Source organism: Lathamus discolor, chromosome 5, assembly GCF_037157495.1.
Source record: "Lathamus discolor isolate bLatDis1 chromosome 5, bLatDis1.hap1, whole genome shotgun sequence".
In the NCBI taxonomy this organism is placed as follows: domain Eukaryota; kingdom Metazoa; phylum Chordata; class Aves; order Psittaciformes; family Psittacidae; genus Lathamus; species Lathamus discolor.
Window position 1 is genome coordinate 6,146,802 of NC_088888.1, and position 22,410 is coordinate 6,169,211.

A 22,410-nucleotide genomic window follows, 5' to 3' on the forward strand; every position below is an offset into this window, starting at 1 on the left:
CTGAATTTAGTCTTTTTAGCAAAGATTTCTCTGCAGTTCTTAAAATTATTTTCATACTTTCTATGCAAAGTCAAGTACAAAAAAGGGGTTTCCTTTGTAGAATGGCTGCTGTCCCTGGTGGTTTGCTAGTACTTCTGTCAGTCAATAATCGGAGGAAGGCCTTTTAAGTCAGTGGCTCCAACTGACACTCTCATTTAGTCCCAGGGCATCTTCCTGAGTACAAGTGTGCATAGCTTCAGCTATAGGAGCGAAGTTCTGAAATTCCCATTAGGTATGGAAATAAGCAGACACGGAAGTTTGAGGTTAGAGTTTTCTCTGCTGTTTCCTGTAATTAAGAAAAATGAGATAATAGAGACTGTCTTATGCAGTGCTTGCTATAGACGGGGATTCCCCATTGATCTACTTTTAGATAAAACTGTTAATGCAAGGTTTCTCTCTGGTGCTCCTAAACCTCTATATTACAGCTGGCTAATGCTTCACAGTTTCTCATGTGATAACCCTTACAACACCGTGATAAAGCAGTGGTAGCTATAGAATTGCTATTGTCTGCAGCAGTAGCTCCACACCTCCTCCTAGTTCTGTTTCTCATAGTTATTTCACTCAGCTCTAAGTGCCGCTGAACTTAAGGTTCAGAACACATCGAGCATCAGTGTCTCGTAGTGAAAGCAATGAGCCTTGAAAAGCAGCAGTAAATTTAATTTTGGGTTTTGGAAATATTTTGCATCTGCAGCTCTTTGCGTAGTCTGTGAGACCAGGGCAGCTCTGAAAGTGGAGTAATGGGAAGAGCTGTAGATGATTCAGATGAATCACGGAGATGAATCTTCAGGGGAGGAGAGGAGGATGGATTTTAAGATGGAAAACATTTTCAGCTGGAAGGAAAGCAGAGGGGTGTTGACAGGATGAGGCTGGCCTGGCTAACTTCCTTCAAAGCTGTCAAAAGGCTGTTTTGCTGGGTGCTGGATTTTTATTTATAGGAGATGGGGGTCTGAAGAACAGTAGTCAAAATACAAGATTGCCACAGAGGAGCTCTGGAGGGATGGGAAGGTCTGGGAAAATACCTAGGTGGGAAGGATGAGAGGTAATAAGAAAAAGCTGGCAGCTTCAGTGTGATGCCTTGGGCTGATTGGATTGTGAGTGAATGACCATGAGTGGAAAGAGCAGCCCTCAGCTCACTGACAGCCAGGGTTGATGACACACCACTGTGGATCTTTGCCTTTCTCATGGCTCCCACTGTCTCCTCCTCAACCACTCACTTCTGGAGGTTCCACTGGGGAAGAAAGCAGTTGCAGCAGCAAGAGTTGTGAAGGGTAAGATGACTCCTAAACCCAACTCAAGGAAGAGGCAGTGAAGGATTGATCAGAGCTGCTGAGCCATGCCTGGTTCTCTCCTGTCTTTCCACCATGGCGAGTCATGCTGGTACTAGTCCTGTGAGTACAGCTGGGTTAACTCAAAAAGGAGCATAATCATCATGTACCAAAAATCGCAAAGGAAGTTTGTTTCAGCAGCGGCCTCTTAAACTCTTCAACTGCACTTCTCAAATTCAAAAGCAGCTGTAGGAGTGTGTTATTAGTGTAATCTTGGGTGGTTCTAAAGATGAGTCTGAACGTGGGACAGCATTTGGCATTGGGGCTGGTACGATTTCTTTGTATGTTCTGATACTGAATTTGCAGCCTGACATGAGGCTCTAACTGAAGCAACTGCACCAGGGTGCTGAGCCCGCTGGCCAACCATACTCAGAAAACCTTCCTGCATAAACCAAAAATAAATCCAGCAACTGCCCTTGTTACTTGAAGAGTTCCCTGGGATTTCCCTCTGCTCAGTTTAGCTCGTGGCTTGAACCGGTCAGGTAATAGAGGCTAGGTCAACTGTAAACCTTGATAATCTCTAGCAATTGTCCAGTCTTAGGGCCCACATAACTCTTTGTAAATAAAATTACACTCTAGAAACTGGGCATATGATAGAGTACTGGAAAACCTGTTAGGAGCCGTAGATGTATAGACTTTGCTTAAACAAGGTTCTTGCTTTCCTTCAGGATTTTGTTGGCTCAGCCTGTATGTCAAACATTAATGCTTCGAGTGAGGAAGCGAATAGGCAGTTATACCACGTTGCACTGGTTAATTGTTCAGCATGCCAGGGAGGAGGAAAAAAACCCATTCAAGTGCAATAGCTGAAAATAAATAATAATGTATATAATATGAAATTAATTCAAAATAAAACTCCTTTAGTTTTCCATCTTTTTATAGTTTTAATGACAGCCATGTCTTTCATCATCTGTAGTACATATAAAATATAGAGCTCCAATTGTTTTATGCCCAGGAATACAATTTCTGCATTTGAGTGTCTTTCTCGCTGTCATCAATAACATTATAAATTTGTCTAAATTCAGCAAGTAAAAACAAGGTTGAAAACTATGTTTTATACCACTAGCTGCAGGGGGCATAAAATTACGGTCATTTGTGGCTTTACTATTGTCAGTCATGTTCGAGAGTTTTTTCCAGTGGAAATTTATCATGCGCCTGTCACTGAACATACTACAAAGCTGCAAGGCGTTTTTCCAATACAGAAGCACTGAGAAATTCCCTATGGAGTATATAAAGCTAAAAATATTAATTCACCTTTCTTTTGTCTTGCTTTTAGAAGGGATAGACCTGAAGCAAGCATGTCTAAAGTGTTTGGGGTGCTGAGCTCTGCTGTCATTAGATAGTGCTCTTAGGTAATAATAATACTTAGCCAAAATGCTTTTTACATGATTACTTGTAGGATCTGGAGAAGGCAGGAATTCTGTGTACAGAATTACTGTGGAGCTGGTGGGATGGTTCTGGCTTTTTCACTCTTCCTGAAATGCTGGCCTGAAATGCCCCTTCAGCTCTGTGAGGGGTGGCAACCTGCAACCATGTTGCTAGGAATTACAAGCCAAACAGTTAATTAAATCATAGAATCATCACAGAATCGTGGATTGTTTTGGGTTAGAATGGACCTTAAGATCATCCAGTTCCAACCCCCTGCCATGGGCAGGGATACCTTCCACTAGACTAGGTTGCTCCAAGCCCCTGTGTCCAACCTGGCCTTGAACGCTGCCAGGGATGGGGCAGCCACAGCTTCTCTGAGCGCCTCACCACCCTCACAGGGAAGAGTTTTTCCTAATACTAATTGTATTAAGGGAAGGCTGAAAGAGCAAAATATTGGTGCTTTGCCTTTCTCAGCAGAGATCAAAGTCTCTTGGGGTGATGGCTACCACAAGTTTGGCCTCTGGCTTACTTGGAAATCTGATGACTGCCTTCTGTAATGTAATATCCTGCACCTGGCAGCAGTGAATTAAGGGCAGCATGTGCCCTGTTTCTCAAAGTTTTCAGTTGGGGCAGCATATTTTGCTGTTGCCTGGTTTGGGAGTCCCTTTTCTTTGGCTTTGTACCTTTCTACAGTGAGTTGAAGCACTGGCATGAGGTGATCAGCTATTTCCATCTAAGAGTAGCAGAAGATCTGGGTGTTTGTTGAAAAGTAATCCTTAAGGTAATACTCAGTTCTTTCAGGGCACTCTTCTTTGCATTGGGTCTTGCATTGTGAGAAGGAAGATGAGTACTGGTGTCAGGGAGGAGCTGCTGCTGGAGGCCAGACCAGCTCAGCAGCGAGGCCACATTTTTCTTCTGTCTTTCCTAGTGAAACAAAACGTCTTTTTTTGCATTAAAAAAGTTTCTGTTGTTTTCTAAACTGTTCCCCCAGCCCCATTAAACTTCCCTCAGCAGCAGTATTGCTTTGAAGAGCAATGCAAGCTGTACCTCATATGGTTGTGTTATTGCAAGGCATTGGGAATTTATTGTGAATTACATACTCTGCATTTTGCTTGTGACTATTTGTGAATGTTCATAGATTTCCAACTGCTATGCATTTGCTCAAAAATTCATGACTGAAGTAGTAGATGACTGTCTTGTGGGCTAGTTCGCTTGTGTACAAAACAGATTATTTTTGAGACAGGTGGCATTGTTTCTTTACTCACCACATAGGTTCTGGCCAGTCCTTTAACATTTATCCCTCTAAACCCAATTGTTCAACATGAAAAATTAAGGTGAGGCAGAAGCAGTACTGATCTCAGTAAGCATGCCAGTAATCTAGGCAAAGTCTGATTAGATCCTTAAAATGAGCAAAAGGTCCACATGTGTCATTGATGGGAGATGCTGGTTCTGGAACTGTGATGTGAAGGTTGAGGGGTCTATTAAGCTGCAGTTTCCTAGTGCTGAAAGCGTTAAGAACCTAAGTGTAACCACAAAATTACTTACCTAAGCATAAAAGTACCTAATTTTAACCACAAAAGCAAAATAATGCCAACAAAATTTGCAGTTCAGAGTAACCGTGAGTTTGATTCAGTGAGTACACATCAACGAACGGTTTTATGATTAATTGCATAAATTGGCAGCAGCACTTCTGTAAATTATGGATCTGAATTGATTTTTAATTATTCCTTGAAAGAAAAAAAAAAAGGAGCTATCATAGGCATTATGGTTGTGTGTGTATATACATATATATGTAATCTATTTGTGCAGATACCTCTGCATATGCATGCTAATATGAACTCACGCACATATATATGCTTTTTAAAGCTCATCGGTTCTTAAAAGGGTTAAGTGGTTTTAAAATTACCTCAACCCACTGCTTAAACATTGTTGCCTTAATTAATAGCTGCTAACATGTGAAGGGCTTGTCTTGGCTCTCAGAGTATAACAGGGAAAAAAGCAGCATGTCACAGAGCTCCATGTACCTTCTTTCTTGTCTACTGCCAGTAAAATTAATCATTGTGGCTAAAACCTGAAAGGTTTGTTCTTTCTGGTGCTAGCGGACATACCAACACCTGCAATTTCTCACCTCCCTGCTTAGCATGTTGTCTGTGATTTCCCTGTTTTTAAAGGACTTTCACGGGTGTCTTTTTTAATTAAAAGGGGTGGCTATTGATACTTGTTACTTATTTAGCATTTCTGAATGCATTTAGCGAGGAACAAATACGGGATGAAACTTTCAGCAGCTACTTATTAATTTAGCTTAGCCATAGTGAAAGCTAGTCCTTTCCAAACGACGAGTTAAAAGTATTTTGGAGGACTGCCACTACCCACGAGCCAATATGCAAAGCAGTGTTTCTATAATCCATTTTCCAGCGCTAAAAAAGTTTGTCCCTTTTGCCAAGTGGAGAGGCTGCATAAACTTGGAGTGGAGGCTGGGGAAGAACTTCCCACCTCTCCCTGTATTAAATACTTTCAGTAATAAAGACATACTTTTCTTACCTGTGTCTTCACAGATAAGATGCCATCTTTAGTACATAGAGGTGGTGTAACACCATGCAGTTCTGTTGTCCACACAGTAGTTTATAGTATCCATTTAACCCACACAGATTGTTTTAATTCTGAATTTGGTGAATTTTCCTTACAAATATTGTTGTCTCTTGTATTTGATGTTCCCCTTCCAAATTTGCTGTGTATGCAGGCTGAAACCCCATAGCCTGTTGCAGTCATATCCTGCATTGGGCAGCACAGTGTCTGGGCGAAACGACTTGGAAACTCCATAACCAACGAAGCATGATGCCATTCCAAAGCCCGTCCTGCACTGTCCTGATTGCCTGTCCCAGCAGGGACCGTGACTTAGGGCTGAGGAGATCCTTTCTGAGTCTGGCCGGGGAGGATACAAGAGAGCAAAGGCAGGAGTGGGTGAACCCTCAGGCCTGCGGCCTTGTTCCACAGACAGCCTCCGCTCGGATGGCAGATCCACCTCACTGCAGTGCTTAAACTCCATGACAAACTTCACTCTGTCATGTGGGACGGGCGGGATGGTGAGTTCTGCACGGTGACCTTGCGATCTTTAGTCTCTGTGTTGAGATGGTTGCAGACTGCTACAGCTGGTGATACTGATGTAGGCAGGAGGGCACACAGGGCTGCTGCTGACACAGGGGAGTCCTGAGGGAACAGGGCGGCTACTTTGAGACCTGGGAAGCGGAGCTGTGCTGACGTTAAATTGAGACATTTAGCCTTGGTTAGAACTCTCGGGAAGATTTCTATTCCCTCACTATCCACTTGTTTTTGCAGCAGCAGCTCCGCTGTGGAAGTGTGAAACCTTTACCGCACAAAACGAGCGTGAAGCAGGACACGAAGGCAGAGGCCGTGGTACACAGCGTGACCTTCATTGCCTGCGAGGTGGGTAATTCCCCCTAAACTCGTACTATTTTCAGCTCCTGGTAGAGCGAGTGGGGCAGGTGGTGTGTCATCCACCCGCTCTTCCCTGTGCTTTTCCCGGTACACAGCCCCACGGCATGCTATTGTTAGGCACCAACGCTAATTGCTGGTATTTCAAGGCTCCCATCTTCCTATTGCTAAAGCCTGTAACAATAATCACAGCCTATATTCCCCATCTCTAGGCATCAAGGAAACAAGATATGATCATAGGCAGCGTGTTAATGTAATTGTAGTATATAGAATATGAGCTTTTTCTGTGTAAACACAGGCCTGGCCGCATCCTATGATAGCTCTTCCTACACCCCATACGATGGCTGTTCCGAGGCTCACCACTCAAGTTCTCATTATGTATATATCCACCCTTGTCATAACACCACCTCGGAAACACTCACACCGCTTGGTCCTGCTGCATAATGTTAAAGAGGGTGGAATTTTAAATCGAAAAAGGCTGTTTAAGTAATGTCAGCAGCCTGACTAATTTCACAAAAGGGAAGAAATTCAAAGTTAAGGCTATGGTATGTTCTTATCTAGATGCCTGAAGATTTCTGTGCATGACAATATGCCCCTAAAATTCAGAGCTGTCCCTTATGTCTTTAATTTCTCCCATTGTGTCGCTCCTTTTTTTTTTATTAAACATCAAAGTGAATTCACAACAGAGAGTCAGCCTAGAATTTAATCCTCTAAATACCTTGAAAATAGAGGTTTAGACTAGAAGTACCAATATATACCCTTAAAACTTCAGTGTAATATAAAAGAGATTCTAATCACAACAGATCATTACAAAGAAGAGTAAACCACTTTAAAAAAATTAAGTGTCTTAAATATAATAAAAAGGAATAATTAAGAATCAAACAGGAAGCTGCTAGTCTGACAATTTAATGATGCTGAATTGGACTGAAAGAATTGGCTTTGCCATTAAAAGGCAATGAAAATCTGATAATTTCAAAATGGCACTAGGATCAGATCAGGTGGGTTTTGTTGGGTTTTGTGGTTTTTTTTTTTTCCAAAATCAAATGCAGCAGAAACAGGAAGAAATTTTAGAATTCACCTTAGAAGAACTTTGGAATGGATTTGGATTCCCGTTGCTGCCTGGGGCTGAAACTGTTACTTAATCAGACCTGCTTGACATCTTTAGACTAGAGTCTGCCTGGGAATTTATTACCACATGGAACATGTGTAAAGCAATGTGGCAGCCCTAATTGCCAAATAGAATAATAAAATATTGATGTTCTTTCATCTTCTTTCTTAAGAAAAAGGCGGGGGGGGAGAAGAGATTTGCGTAACAGTATTCAGGGTGTTATAGCTGATTACACTAGGAATTTCTCACTCTGTGCAACACATAAATCAAAGTAGAGCAGACAACGTGCTCTGTGTCTCTGTGTATAACCACAGATATATGCATCCAAATAAAAAAACAAGCACGTTAATGTTGTAAAATGCTCACAACAACTGTATACATAATTTGCACATGCACTTACTGTGACTGCAGGTGAATTACAGCCATTTATTTACTCTTAGTCATTTTGTGAGCATTTGTGTCCTATGTCTGAGCATAACTAGGTGCACCTTTACAAGCATTTCACAGATGGCATCATTACATTTTTAATTACTGGAGGGGCAGGTAGGTATTTTCTACCTGAGAATCTTAGGAACCAAACTTGGCAAATTGCAATGATTTTATCGCCACAGAGAAAGACGGGATTGATAACAATCACTTGGAATGTATTTATACCAATAGAAATATAGACCCAAGAAGTTGAGATAATTTGCTCTGTTACTGGAAATCAACTGTACAGTTAGTAAATACCCATTTTGGGGCATCAACAGCATTGAACTGGTACACAGAGGCAAAGCCTTAAAACACATCAGCAATTAGAACCCGCACAGTTAACAGCTGTGTTTTCCACACTTCGTGTTCTCCTGAAGCACCAGTGAAATCTTCTGTGTTGCATTCCTCTAGGCTGTTCTTCGGAGTGCTGAGTGTTATACAGGCTACGGAAAGCAGTGTTCTGTGTGTCCTGATGCTGTTCGCTCAGAATTAAGTACGTGATCACTCTATATTCAAACATGACGGACTAAAACATCAGTTACTACGGAGCAAGATGGGTCCCTTTTAAATCGCTGGCCCATAGCTTGGAATATTTCAAGGTGTGGAGAAATCATAAGCGTCTTGTCACCTATAAAACCGGTACGTCAAACAAAAACACCCTCCCCCCAACCCTCTCCCAAGCCCCAATTCCGGGCTGCAATCCCCAAGTGAAGCCGGCGGCTCCCGGCTCCCGGTGTGCTGCTGCCATCCTGCGGCGAGCCGGCTCCGCGGCTCCGCGCTCTTTGCACCGAAAATCAGCGTGTGGGCTTGCCCTGCGTTCTTGCCTCCTCTGCGTGGTTTGCTGTTACCAGTCTTGGGCTGATTTCTGCTTGATGAATCTCAGACACAGGTAGTATAAAAACAGGAAAACGCCAATGGTGCTAATGAGGACGAGGTAGCTCATGTAGAGAGGGTGGGAGTCCAGGTCCATAGACTTTATCACCTGTAACCATGGAAAACACAAAACTAGGAACAGACACACAATTTTTGTGAATGTCTGGTCCCTGCCGCCCTTCTCCTTGGTCTCCAGCAGGCTATAACTCCCGGAGCGGTTTGGTAGCTGGTTACACATATGCTATGTCTAGTGGCTGCAGTATTTCTGAGGAACAGAGCTCAGCTCCTGTCCGATTTCAGCAAGCAGTAGCTGGGCCTTGTGTAGGTAATAGTTGCCCTTTATTTATATATTTTCCCCCCCCTTTTTTCTCTTCCACTAAGAAAGGCACAAAAGGAGTGACTGCTGTAGGCCAAATTTGAGGCATACAAAGTGTAACATGACCTCACATATTCATATAGTGCTTGCCAAATTTGAGGCCTACAGCGTCTAGTTAAATATGACACGCACACAAATAGCCCCCTACTTGGTTATCAAATGTTTGTAACGATCTCTATTAGCGACTTACATGTTTCCCCTGTATTTGAAAACTAAAATTTCCGAAAGGCATTTCATATGTGGTATCAGTGAACTGAATTTGCATCATTCCTTGAAAATTCCATCTGAGGAAAGAGACTCTAGAAAACCAATATGGAACTGGAGAAAAAAAAAAGAAGGGCAGAAAGAAATTGATACACATACACACAACTTGAGACTTCAAAAACTGCTGTGTGGCTGCCAGATACAGCAGGTTTGTCTAATTTCTTGACAACGACAGACTGTAAATATATACCATTTCATTATTAGACAAAATCACAGAGATACTTTATATTGTCACATGGAGATGGACCATTAGGAGAATACTAATATCCATGTCTTTCAAACTCCCACTGTCAACAGAGTCAACAGATAAAGACTGGAGCTCAGACTTTATCTACTGAATATACCTTTTACTGAAAAAAATTAGCAACAATATAAAAACTAGTGGGGATTTTTTGATCAAACTTCTCATTACTTCATTCTTGGAGAAAATGATGTAAAATGAACACTCTGAATCCAAGATGTCACCCACCACCCGAGATGACAGTTGCAAAGGTAGAAATAAAGCTGAGTTTTCCTGCAGTGGACATGCTCAGCCTCACAACAAGCAGTTGCTGATGGAAACCATCAATGTTTCAGTTTGGAGGCATGGTGGGAGCTTCGTCCTACCTGTCCAGAGGTTTTTCAGGCTTATCACAAAACCACCACTCAGGTAGCATGCTGTGAAAATGACGTTGCTAAAGAAGGCTGAGAGCTGTAATGTCGGCAGCAGTGCCGCCATCCAAAGTGCCATTGCACGGGCACTGTACACAGCCAGCCATACCAAGAGGAAGTTCAGCAGGAAATGTTGTACTTCAGGAACAAGGTTTGACAGCCAGTAGACGGGAACAGCAGAAATGATAACAATGCCACAGTGTTCTGGGAGATCCCCCAAAATCTGTTCAGGAAGAAAAAAATAGAAAATAAGTTGAATAATATTTACGAAACCACCTGAGGTGCACCTTAACGTACTTATGGACTGTTTCTAAAAACTCCAGGAAATACTCCTGTAGAAAGCAGCCATCTCCCTGTTAGGTGTTGTCAGTGACATGCAAAACCAGAAGTTGAAATCCTCACTAATTTTTTCTCCAGTTGCGACAATTCTTATAACTAATTGTTAAATTGAGAGGATTCTCGTTACAGATTAGATGTCTTGTTTTGGCAGCTACTAAGAATTTAAGACACTTTCCCTGAGAACTGGTGTGCTTGATAGTAATACTGTTACTGACTCATGGAAACCATATGTTTTGTCCAAATTTGGTTGACGCTGGTGTGAGATCAAACTGGAGACAAATTTGGCTGTTGGTCACTTCCCTGCTTTGTCCCAGAGGCAGTCCACTTAGCAGCTGCTTAACTCAGTGTAAAACAAAAACGCACTGGATTTTCTCAAATATCTAAAGATATGTATAGAGAGCATTACGATTATTTCTTCCAAAGAGGGCTGTAACTATCTTCTAATACTAAGGTGGTTATAAATTACATCGATTTCTCTATGAATAATGTGCAATCTTTGTGACACAATGCAAAGAATATTTTTCTCTGGCAACCATTAATAAGCATTTAAAGTCTTGTGCAGAAATGGAAACCTAAATTACAGATGCCATGGCAGGCAGAACTCATCCAACAGTGGCAACATCACAAAGAAGGGATTATTCTAAACCCCTGTGAGAAAGAGAATGTATTTTTTAAAAAAGTTCTGGGGTTTTGGTTTTGTTTTTCCAGAAACTCTGGCTTTTTATGCACTTAAGTTTGTCTCTGACCAGTACAGGCCCAAACAACTACTGGAAGGAAACGTCACAGTTAGCATTTTGTCATTTCTGTTTTACCTTTGCTTTAGCATTTTAGCATTAATATTTTGTTTTGCAGATCAAGGCATGTAATCAAACTTTCAAAAATGTTTCAGTGAATGAAATACGCAGGTATGTAAAATGGTCTAATCCCTCACGTTTGAGTTTGAGATTTCTCAACTTCCAGCTAAACAACCCAGTGAAAGATTCTTCTTTGGCTTTTCTGGGATGGGATCTCAGCCATGACTTATGACTACAGGTCTAAAGTAGTGTGAGGTTTCATCCATTAATGCCAAGGAAGCAAGAACAATAGCCTTAGCTGGCAGACACAAAAGAACAAAGTCAAATATGAATGTGATCATTTATAAAACAAGGCTTTGATTTGTTTGTGGTTTTTAATGTTAAAGCTAGCAGTTTGTATTTTCTGGCAACAAATCCAATTACCTTAGCAAAGAAGTATGGGCTAACAGAGTACATTCCACCTTCCAAGTCATGATAAAGCATAGCTCTTTCCGAATGACCTGCAAGATAGGAAAAAACAGGTTGGTTTCATTTTAGGGCTGCATTAAAAAGTATATTTTTTTTTATCAATTTCAGAATTTTATGATTTTGATTGCTTATAACTTTTACAAGAAAACTGGCACTTACATTTGGCAATAACATCCAAAATCACCATGAATGGGATTAATGCACCTGTCGTGTACAACAGTGCTGTTGTGTCACGAATAGAAAGTCTGGTTTTCTCATGGCCATAGTACAAAGATCCAATTAATAATGACATGAGAAGAGCCTCAAATCCATGGATTAATAGCGTTGGAAGATCTCTGAAGTCATTGGAGACTTGACGACTAGGAAAACAATAACATGACCATAAGGTATAGTACTTAACTAATTTCGCTTAAATTCAGATATGCTGTCTGAACACTCTCCTAAAATCAGTTCGTGAGATTTCCTGACTTCAAATAGGATAGGAGTCGGGCTGTCTGTTTCCATAGATGATTTTACTTAATCAAAGCTATTAAGTGTCTGTAGCTGCCTAGTATTTCAGGTCCAAAATGCTGAAAGCTTGAAGGAAGGCAATGGAGGTGGGACGGTCTGATTTCCGAGAGACAGAAGCAATTACTTCAGTCACAGAAGTCTCTCTGTTAGGGATCTGTACCATATGCTAACACCAGCTGATACTGGTAGTGATGTTTTACAGGTTCTAACCCAGTTGATCATGTTTCTTTTGAGTACACAAGCATGAAACCCAGCTCCAGTATGTATCATCTATGCTGGTTATCATCAGTAGAGGCTTCTGGCTTCAAATCTGAGGCAGAGTTGTGAGGATGGCAATGCCTGAGCCTGGGCTTGCTGAGGGTTGAGCCACCACACTTTGGCCCAAATATCAGGACGGCAGCACCCAAATCTGGGACAGGCTCTTGCTGCTCCTTAAAGCTGCAGGCTCCCAGCGATGTGAGCTGGAGCTGATTGGCAGGAGCCCTGGGGCAGAAAGGTGGGGTCCTGCATCTGACTGCTGTCCTGCCCAGACAGCTGGGGTGAGCTGGTACAGCAACGCCTCTGCTCTAGGCGTTCTGAGGCCTAGAGCTAGCTCTGCATTTTCAGCATGCATTCAGTTCTTATTTTGTGCTGCTTGCTTATGGTTTGAAATGCAAACAGGCATGATATACAACTGTTTATGCTGGCGATAGGTTACCTTAATAATATAGTGAACTGTTTTAAGGCTCCTGGTAACTGATCACATGAATGGTGAGGCATGTTGATAGCCTCTTCTGAATTAAAATGGGACCTGCCCAAAATAAAAAAGAAAAGAAAAAAAAGAAAAGGGAAATTAGCACAGGCTGTGTCTGTTAATTCCAGTTCTGCTGTATCACATTCTTCTCTTTACCTTTGCTTGTTGAGTGTTTTTGCAACATTGTCTCCTTCAGTAGTTTTCCATATGAAATCATCAAAATCTTTGACATTTTCTAGGAACAAGTTGGCGAGAGTATTTGCTCTTTTTCGGCTTTCCCCCTCCTTTTCTGGAGTCTGTTTATCAATACTGGTCAAATCAACTGCAAGACATTTGACATGTATCCATACACTACAGATGTAGTAACTTAATGATGTGTTTAGAATCAGAAATTTTATCATGAGCAGACAGTACAACCTGTGTGCATGTGCTAAGCTACAATGGGTAAAACTTTATCAGTTACTTTAGGTAATTAGGGAAGAACAGATTGTTAATGTGTATTTTGTCTTGGGAAATGTCCCTAGTCATACAATGAATCACTACGATTTCCTAATTGCTTATTATAATATTGTAGACTACTATTTCACATTTTTTGAAATTTTAATAGTGGCCTGAGAGGGCTGCTGGGAATAAATAGTTTGAATTTCTTTCTTGGCATGCACGCATTCACAATCTGCTATGTTACTGACTTAAATCACATGATACTTTTCCACCTGCAATATGATAGTTATCATCCTTTTTGTATCTTACAGAGGTGCCATAAACTTGATACTGAGAAAGCCCAAGAATATTATCTAAGGACAACATAGTAGAAGCAAAAATAAATGACTCAGCATTACTTACTGAACAACTATCTTTTTTAATCTAGTAGTCTTTTAAATCTTAATAATTGTATTTTCCAGTGCTGTCCTTCAGTGTAGAGTGACAATACCTGACATTTTGCATGTTCTTTCTGGGAGAACTATACCTGCACATGTTGTAAGTCCTTACACTGGGCTAATCATCTCTGTGCAGCCACTCCTCAGCAGGAGTCCATCAAAAATGAGTTGCAGTCTGCCTTACCTCTTCCCTTCTGCCATGGTGTCCTGTTTCTCCATCAGACACACAGCCAGAATGCGTACACTTGTGTCAGGTGTTCCTTCTTTCTGTGTCATCCTCTACCATTCTGTCCTATTTCTGCCTTCCTGCTGCCCATATTTCTCTTCTCTCTCTATGGGTGCTGACTCTGCATACCACTAAATGAGCTTCCACCTTCCTTCCTCATCATTCCCTGCCTTCATGTTGCAGGGGTTTCTCCCTTTAACACAGACTTGCAGCTACAAGGCTCCCCATGAGTGCCTCAGTCTCCATTCACATGCAGGGTACTGCAAGCCTTCGTCAAGTGGAGACTGCTTTGACCCATGGTGATGACAAAGGTCTTTTTGCAGGGCTTGACAGTGAGGTTTACTTCTGTTTATCTCTGCACAGCTGACATGAGCAGACATTGCCTGCCACATAGGCACAGCTGAAGAGTTTACTCCAGAGCACTGAGATTGGTGTTTGTATAAGGTTTCTGAGCCAACTGACCTTGAGGCTGGAACTGAACCAACCTCTGTGGTAAGAGACTACTGCCATTAGATTAACAGGGCCAGATTCCCTTTGCATGTTGCAAAACCCAGAAGAAAAATGGATTTGGAACCATGTAGTTAATGCTCTTCTAGAAAAGGAATAAAAGGGTTGCTGCTCTCTGGGTTTGGTTTTTCTCCTGTCCAACATGCTGTGTTGGGCAGCACTCCTCTTTCCCATTTACTGTTCCAGCTGTATTATTCCTCACCCTGGGAAAATAGCTTCCTCCATTTCTGGATTCAGAACTGGCTACAGAAAGCAACTGATCAGTTCATACATGTATTTCCCAGTGAAGATATTAAGGTTTGAACCAATTGAAACATGAGAATAAGTGTGCTAAACATGTGGAAGGGCTGCTACACCTGGCAGGATTAGAAGAAGGATTATTTAAAAATTATTTTGTCCATACCTCTTGTTTTTGTTACATCTCATGTACTGACAAATAAGGATCTTGTTAAAAACTGAATTTGCTACAGTATTGATTTGAGTCAGTTATAAAGCATTTCTAAGATAGTTATGGTCAATAAAGATCAGTGTTAGCTGATACACTTATGAAAGCGCATGATCTCCAGTAACCTTTTTTTATGGCAGAGTTTGATACTAACCATAGAAATCCGCAGGATTGCTGTACCTTGGGCAGGGATAGCCTAGTTCCATGAAATACTGGACCATGTCTCTAGCTGTTCCACAATAAACAGTGAGTCCAGAAGTCATCAGAAGAACTAAATCAAACAGTTGGAAGATATCTGACCGGGGCTGATGAAGTGAAAGAAGGACTAATCTGTTTCCTCTGGCCAGTCTGGATAATGTTATCACAAGGTTATGTGCAGTAAAACTGTCCAGTCCAGATGTGGGTTCATCAAGTATGAGTATTCCTGCCAAAGACAATAAGTTTAGCTGAGGAAAGCAGCATGTCTGATTTAGAAAATATGTTCTGAGTGAAATGGTGCTAGTGCATGAAATCTCATGGATATATTCTTTTTTTTTTTTTTTTTAAGTCCAAAGTATATTTCATACCAGCATCACAGAATATTCAACAGTGGCAATTTCTTCACTATCTTACTGAACATGATGGCCAAGAGTGATTATTTTAAGTCTTCTCTTGCTTCGACTGGAAACAAGAGTTTTCTTTATCTTTCATTGAGGTGCAGATTTAAGTTCCTTCTTAAGTTTACATTCTTCTCTGCAGTTTTGCACTGCCTGTAATAATTGGGTACATTAAGACTAATTAAAACAATAGTACTAGTTTTGTTTCCTGCCCACTGAAAAATTTTAACCTAAATGCTCAATATTATAACCTCCTGCATTATTCATGCGTAAGTACCTGTACAGTATTAACTTAGCTCCTCCTCCCCCAACTTGTAGTCTGTATACATATGTATACATACATATATGTGAAGAGATATGCATATGTTTGGAATTACTTGTTTGTTTTGCAATTTGTTGCTACAGACTTTGAAGTGTTTTATTAATTTGTAGTGTTTGTGGTGTTATGGAGCTTAAGGGCTTCAATGAGCACAAGGCAATGGCTATACACAAACATGGTTTCTCTGCTAGGGGGTGTAACACGTTTAAAGTGTAAAGAGTGCTTTACTTACTTTTCCTACAACTGATTATTTTCTTTTGCTTCAGTACCAGCACATCTATTCCTGACTATTGTTTCTTACAAACAAACAACAACAAAAAAAATGGCTTTTGCTTTCCCCGTAACTACAAAAATATAACTTTTATACAAGCAAAAATTTCTCAGATCCATTTCTCAGTAGGTGAGCTGATAGGAAATCTTGCTCAACAAGAGGCTGAAGCCAAGATTAGTAGTGCTTTTGATATATAGCAGAGCAGATAGGGGATTTAGTCCTGCAAAATCAACTGTGGATCTAGCATCAAGTTTTGCTGTTACTGAAGGCAATGGAAGTTTCTAGTCCTGTGGCATAAGCCAGCCTCTTCACTGAGTTTGACAAGACCACAGTGACTGAGTTACAGTTAAAAAATTACCTTCTCTATTAAGATCGCACATGTAAATGGAGGACAGGAAAACAATCTCAATTCTATAATAGGCCAGCAGCCTAAGTAACTTATGGCATGTGGTCAGATAAAAAACAAACCTCACATTGGTATTTACAAACCACATCACTGCTGTGAGGGTTACTTCAGGCAACTTCCAGTAGTTTGTGTGATGCTGGTTTTAGAGAGCAGGGGGGCTCTGCCTAGGTTTGTCACTGCTTTTCTACTGCCACAGGTGGCAGAAGCGAAAGTGGGTTAGCTGCTGAAACTCTCAATTTACAGAAATGTTACTGTAATAATTCCAATATTATCTGTGATCAGCACTGATTTCAATCTAAGCAAATGGACCAGCACTCAGTCACTGTGTCTAACTTTGCTATGGAGGGGGAACCTCTGGAAGAGGATGGTACAAGACCTGTTAAGTGTCCTGAGTATAAACTCCTCAAGCTACCCCAGGGGCAACTGTGCATATGACTCTTCCCTGAAAAAAACTATCTTCATTTACTGTCCCATTTCCCTCCGTGGTCTGTGGTGGGCACAGGAAGGTGTCAGGGTTTTGCTCACCTGGGTTCCAGAGCAGCTGCACAGCAATGCTCACTCTCCGCCTCTCGCCTCCTGAAACTCCACGGAGATACTCGTTTCCTACCCTGGTGTCTGCACACTGACGCAACCGTAGTTCTGCTATAACATCTTCTACCTGAGGGGAACCGAAGTGTAACAGAAATAATGCGAGAGTTTACTTGCACACTCATGCATAGATAAAGCTGAAAATATGATTAATGTGGTTAAAATTCAGCTGGATGTTTCAGTGCTATCTGATTAAGAGACACTTGAAAACAGATCTTGATTTTTAGAGATAACATTAAAAAAGACTCAGCAATCAGCAATATAGTTCTTCTTTCAGCCTCTCTAATGCTTTCTCTAGATTGTCATTTTTTATGAGCTTTGGAACAATTGCTGGTTTCTATCCTGAAAGAAGAGAAAGGTTTATAATTCATAATCTACATAAAAAAATGCCAGATTAGCTGTTCTGACTCCAAACACACAGGATCTCTTGGATAATTCCTGTCAGACACATTTTTGACAACTTTATTTTTTTCCAACAGCTTAATTACCCTTTTTTTCCTTTGCGACTCTGAAAAAAACTTTGGAAGGCGCAGTTTGGCAACGAACAATAGTGTTTCTCTGACAGTGAGGTGAGGGAGCAGTCGGTCATCCTGACGCACGTGTGCTACGCATTTCTTAACAAGCTGGGGTGTGCAGGGTTTGTTATTGATCATAATTTGACCGGTTGTGACTTTGCCTGCATGATCCCGGCAGGTTATCACATCAAGCAAGGATGTCTTTCCACCAGCTAGAAGAATGGAAATTGAAAATTATATTAGTTTCCAAGGGATAAATTTGAAAAGTGATTTAGTCACACACAGTGGATTGAAGTTTTCATTCCTTAATGTCTTTTCCTCAGCCTTTCCTGAAGCTTTTCCAAAGACACAGGGGCAGAATGATCTTGAAAGAAAATACTGACTATAAGCTCATGTTCAGGAAATCTCTCTCCTCTGGAACAGAGTACATGACTTTAAACTCTCTTATTTCCCAGCAGAACTGTTTAGTTGGGCATTGAGGATAGTTCCATGAGCTCAAGAAGCAAGATAGTAAGGTCTTTGCCTTCCTGTATCCTTTCTTTCATTTTTGAAACACAGGTGGTGTCCCATGCTGGGTGCAGGGCTGGCACCTAAATGCTTGGTGAGAGCTTGCTTTGTGGAGAGAATTGTGAATTCAGAAACGGCATCTGGAACAGCTGTATGACTAAGGCACTGAATGATTATACAGACAATAGGAATCTTAATCATGATTGAAATAAAAATTATTGAGACTTAAATAAGACAAAAAGTCATTTAAATAATTAAGAAAAGCTGGCTCATACTGAGATCTAAGAGAAGTAAAACAATGATAACAACACCTGATTTGGAATTCAATAGCAAATGATTTTTTCCTTTTTGCTGTATAATACTGTATGTAAACACACAAAGCTGTCTTATGATTAGATGTCATTTATTTCTAGTCTCCCTGTTGAAAGATTAACTCCACACTTGTTTCTTAATATATACATTTTAAAAAAGAAACCCATCCATCTGTAAACCACATATTGCTCTATTTAAGAGTGACATATTGATTGCCATTGACAATGTGAAACCCATCAGCAGTTTAATCCATTTTACTAAGCCACTTGATGAAATAGATGATAAACAGCTTTTAAAAATAGTTCGACTGGTTTGCTGAAAGAGGCTGTGCTGTGCTCAGTGTATGTTACCTTACAAAGCTGCTATTCTATAACTCAATATGTTATTTCATCAGAAGCTTTTCCTTGTATTATCAAGACAATATCTAAGGTACAACTTCAAATACATTAAGGATATCTGCTAAGAAAAAAAACCCATGGCAATGGGGAAGAAAAACCTATTTTGTAGAAATAAAGTTGAAATTTCTTTGGCAAATATACTTTGCCTTTGAGAGAGAGCATCTTTACTGAATCACTGAGCTAACCTGATATCAGAGTCTTGTTGGAGACACAGCATGGGGGTTTTTGCTTCCAAAGCATAGGTACTTTTTACTTCAGTTTAATAGGTCACATGTCCACTATTTATCCCTCCTCATAAGCTCAGACTCAACTAACCACATGGGGTAAAGGCCATCTCTCACCCTCACCTTGAGAAGATTAAACCAGTCCCACTAGAAAATGTAAGAAGTCAAAGACCCAATTTAAAGCCAAGCAGAAGAGGAACTGTCTTTTCTTCTCCTTAAATTTCTCTTAATTAATCCAAAGGTGATATTTTATCCTGTTAGAATTGTTTCAGTCTGAAGGGAATTTCTGCTTATGGCTATGCAGGTTGTCACTGATACTTCTTACAGGGTCTGTCCTCATTTGTCTGCTATGTTACTGGGTAAAGTCTGCAATTGGCTTGTTTTGAATCTGAGCCATGAAGCTGTTCATAGCCAGCAGAGTCAGGACTGCAGGTCACACTTACGACAAACCCTGCTACACCTCAAGAAAAGATAGCAAATGTGTTAAAGCCATTAAAAAATTGGATTTGGAAATAGATTTTAATTACACCCCCCCCCATCATTCTCCGTTTACTCATACTTTGTTTCCTCATACATTTTAAAGAATGTGTTTAAGTGACGCATTTCCAACAGTTGTTTCTCAACTAGATTTTGTAATTCAAGACTGCAGAGTATTGCTCTTGGCAGTGTATGTTTTATCTGAGAGTTGGTCAAATCATGAAATTGCTTTGCTCTTACCAGTGCTTCCGATAATAGCTAGCATCTGACCACTTTGAACTTTTAAATTAAGATTCTGGATTATTGGCACATTAGAACAGGGATCTGATTTCCAGGCCCAGGGCATCTTCATCTGTGCAAGGCTTTCATACCAGGGAATCTGGGATGCCATGTTAACCTAACAAAGAAAGAAACAAGTCCCTTCAGTATAAGCAATAACCTACTTAGCAATAAATATCTCCAAAATTATATTGCAAGCAGAGATTATATTAAAATAATATTGTTATTCTTCAGAAATACATGGAAGAAAGTTCTTTTACAGCCAAGTATGGTTTTCATGCCTTGCTTCTTATTCTGTTAGTCACTAAAGCTATTTCTGTCCTCTGTTACTTTGATAATTTATTGCTACTGTTAATTTTAAATGCTTCAGATTTTTAATATAATTTGAAATTATGTAAAATTGAAAATTGTGAAATCTGTTTCAGATGCCATGGAGGCAAAAAGGGAGATGAAAAATTTCACTGTTTTTCTGAAATCCTCCTTGTAAGTCACCCTCTCTTTGTATCCTTCTGCGTATTCATTCTTGCCAAGGGCTCTCACCATCACTAGCTGGATAGACAGTCCCTCTGCTCTAGCCTTCAGAGCAGTAATTTGGTTCAAGACTGAGAAAAATCAGAGCCTAGAAACAGATCTCTTTTCCTGTCTTATCCCCTAGCTTTACTAGATATATTTACAATGGAGGGTTTAGCCTGCTGTTGATATTGCAGCCAAGAGCATGATTCTGCTTAAAAAACTGTGAATTTGATTGCACAACAGTCATGTGAACTTTGTGTTGTGAACTTCAAGTTTGTTTGGATTTAAAAGTGGCTTGCATACAGAAACAGTCATTAGTGGATATGTTCGCTGCTGAAGGGAGCAACTTTTACCTGGTAGTTGAGTCCTTTGACATAGAGAATGTTTGATTTTCCGCTATATGTGAAATACAGACTGTTGTCATCTTCAGAGCAAAAAATAGTATCCTGGGCATCCTCGGCATTCTGGGCTTTGGTCTGGAAAAGTTATTAGGTTAATTACAATAGTTCATTATAATACCTAAAGTGCTGTTAAAACTTGAATTCAGAAAAGGTGAAACACAAAGGGAATTATATTTTATGGGATATAACAGTATTGTTGGTGAGTTACTGTAGTGCAGAAGTCTGAAGGGTTGAAATGAGTTATCTTTTAACCTGCAGGAAAAGTACTTTGTTCTAGCAGCATGTATGAGGGCCAGACGTGCTGTGCTATGCTCTCCTATTTGCTTTCATTTTAAATAAGATCAGTTTCAAAACAGAGATAAATATTACACCACTATGAAGAGACTGGATGCTATTTCTTTGAGGAAAAAATATACTGCTTCAGCAATGTTAGTCTAGTGGATCTAAATGGTGCATGTTGAAATTCGTAAGTTATGACAGCTAAAAATTAAGGCTTACTGGAAGTAAGTTCATCACTGACTGGGATTCATTAGCTTGGAGGCTTTATGAACAAGTAGGTGTGCAAGCACAAGTACAGTCTCTTTTTCTCCTCTTTTAATTTTTTTAAATTCATGGTTTGTCAACTGGAACTTAGGGTTCTGAGATATCAGTTAACATAACAGTCTCTCCGTGCCTTGGTTAACCTTTTGCATATAGTTGCAATCAAGAAGCCTTTGCTGAGGCAGCTCTCAGGCTTTGGATTTAAATGCCTGTAGTTTTTATTCCAACTAGCCATATCTCTCCTATAAACTTGTGCTTTTCCTACAAGTCACACTCATACCCTAGCCGAGGCAAATGTACCTGTTCACTGCGTAGCAGACCCTATCATGCCTTAGGTGTCTTTGCAAATGGTGATCACCATCTTTGTGTGCACTTCTTGTTCTCACAGCAAACCAGGCTGATTAATCCTTTCACTCTAGATACACAGCAGTCAGCAATGTGAAAACAAGGAGTCTGAAAAGCCGTATTAAAGCCCTCCAAGCTCCTCCCACTGCAAAAGCACTTCGTACTCTTACTTATGTTAAATTTAATTTTTTAAAAAACAGGTGCTTCCCAGCAAATGTGCGGAGCTGGTTTACAGTCCAAAGGCACATCCTGGGAAAGCCAGTGTAGGTCATACTCCGGGAGTTTCTAATCCATACACATATTTGAAGATCCCATCCCTCAGCTTCACCACCATGGCACCTGAGCACAGCTTGCACAGCACTAGCCACATCCCCAGTGTGCTCCTGTGGGGAGTGAGGATGTTTTCTGCTTGCCATTTCAGAGCTGGAGCAGGGAGGTAAGGTCTCGCTGCCTGCGGAGAAGCCCGGCTGGCAGGACACCTGCCTGTCCCAGCTCCCAAGCCAGCACTGTAGCTGCAGGACAGCTAAGCCCATTGGGTCCCTCCTTGCAGGTCTCACTCACCATCATGTCTTTGTGTGCCACCTGGCTCCAGCTGGCACTATCCAGAGAGATAGTTTCAATGTCTTCATTCATGTTGGTGGGGAAGGTCTTGCTCCCTGTGGTCGTCTGACTGTTGGCTCTTCAAAAGCTGTAGAAATCCTTCTCCTCTTGGTTTTGAGCTCAGTGCTTTCCAAGCACCTTCACCACAGCCCCATTTCTCCTGGCACGCTGTGTCTCTGCAGCTGGCATGGCCCTGTGGACAGGGAATTATTCCCCTCCTCTGGGGCAGTAACAGCCCAGGCTAAAGGTACATCAGATAGCGGCCTCAGCTAACCGCCTATCAGTTGTTTTCAG

At 40.9% G+C, this 22,410-nt stretch overlaps 1 protein-coding gene across 1 annotated transcript; it reads right to left on the bottom strand.

Annotated features, from left to right (window-relative positions):
- Nucleotides 1-6,867: 6,867 nt before the first annotated feature.
- ABCG8 (ATP binding cassette subfamily G member 8) lies at nt 6,868-22,387 on the bottom strand. The gene is made up of 13 exons (XM_065679516.1): nt 22,078-22,387; nt 20,584-20,706; nt 19,679-19,835; nt 17,494-17,732; nt 16,943-17,075; nt 14,980-15,249; nt 12,926-13,091; nt 12,734-12,826; nt 11,686-11,885; nt 11,482-11,558; nt 9,881-10,148; nt 9,201-9,328; nt 6,868-8,743 (listed from the first exon to the last, which is right to left on the bottom strand). The coding sequence occupies exons 1-13, from the start codon at nt 22,147-22,149 to the stop codon at nt 8,606-8,608; spliced, it is 2,064 nt and encodes a 687-aa protein (XP_065535588.1). The 5' UTR covers nt 22,150-22,387; the 3' UTR covers nt 6,868-8,605.
- Between the last annotated feature and the right edge of the window lie 23 nt (nt 22,388-22,410).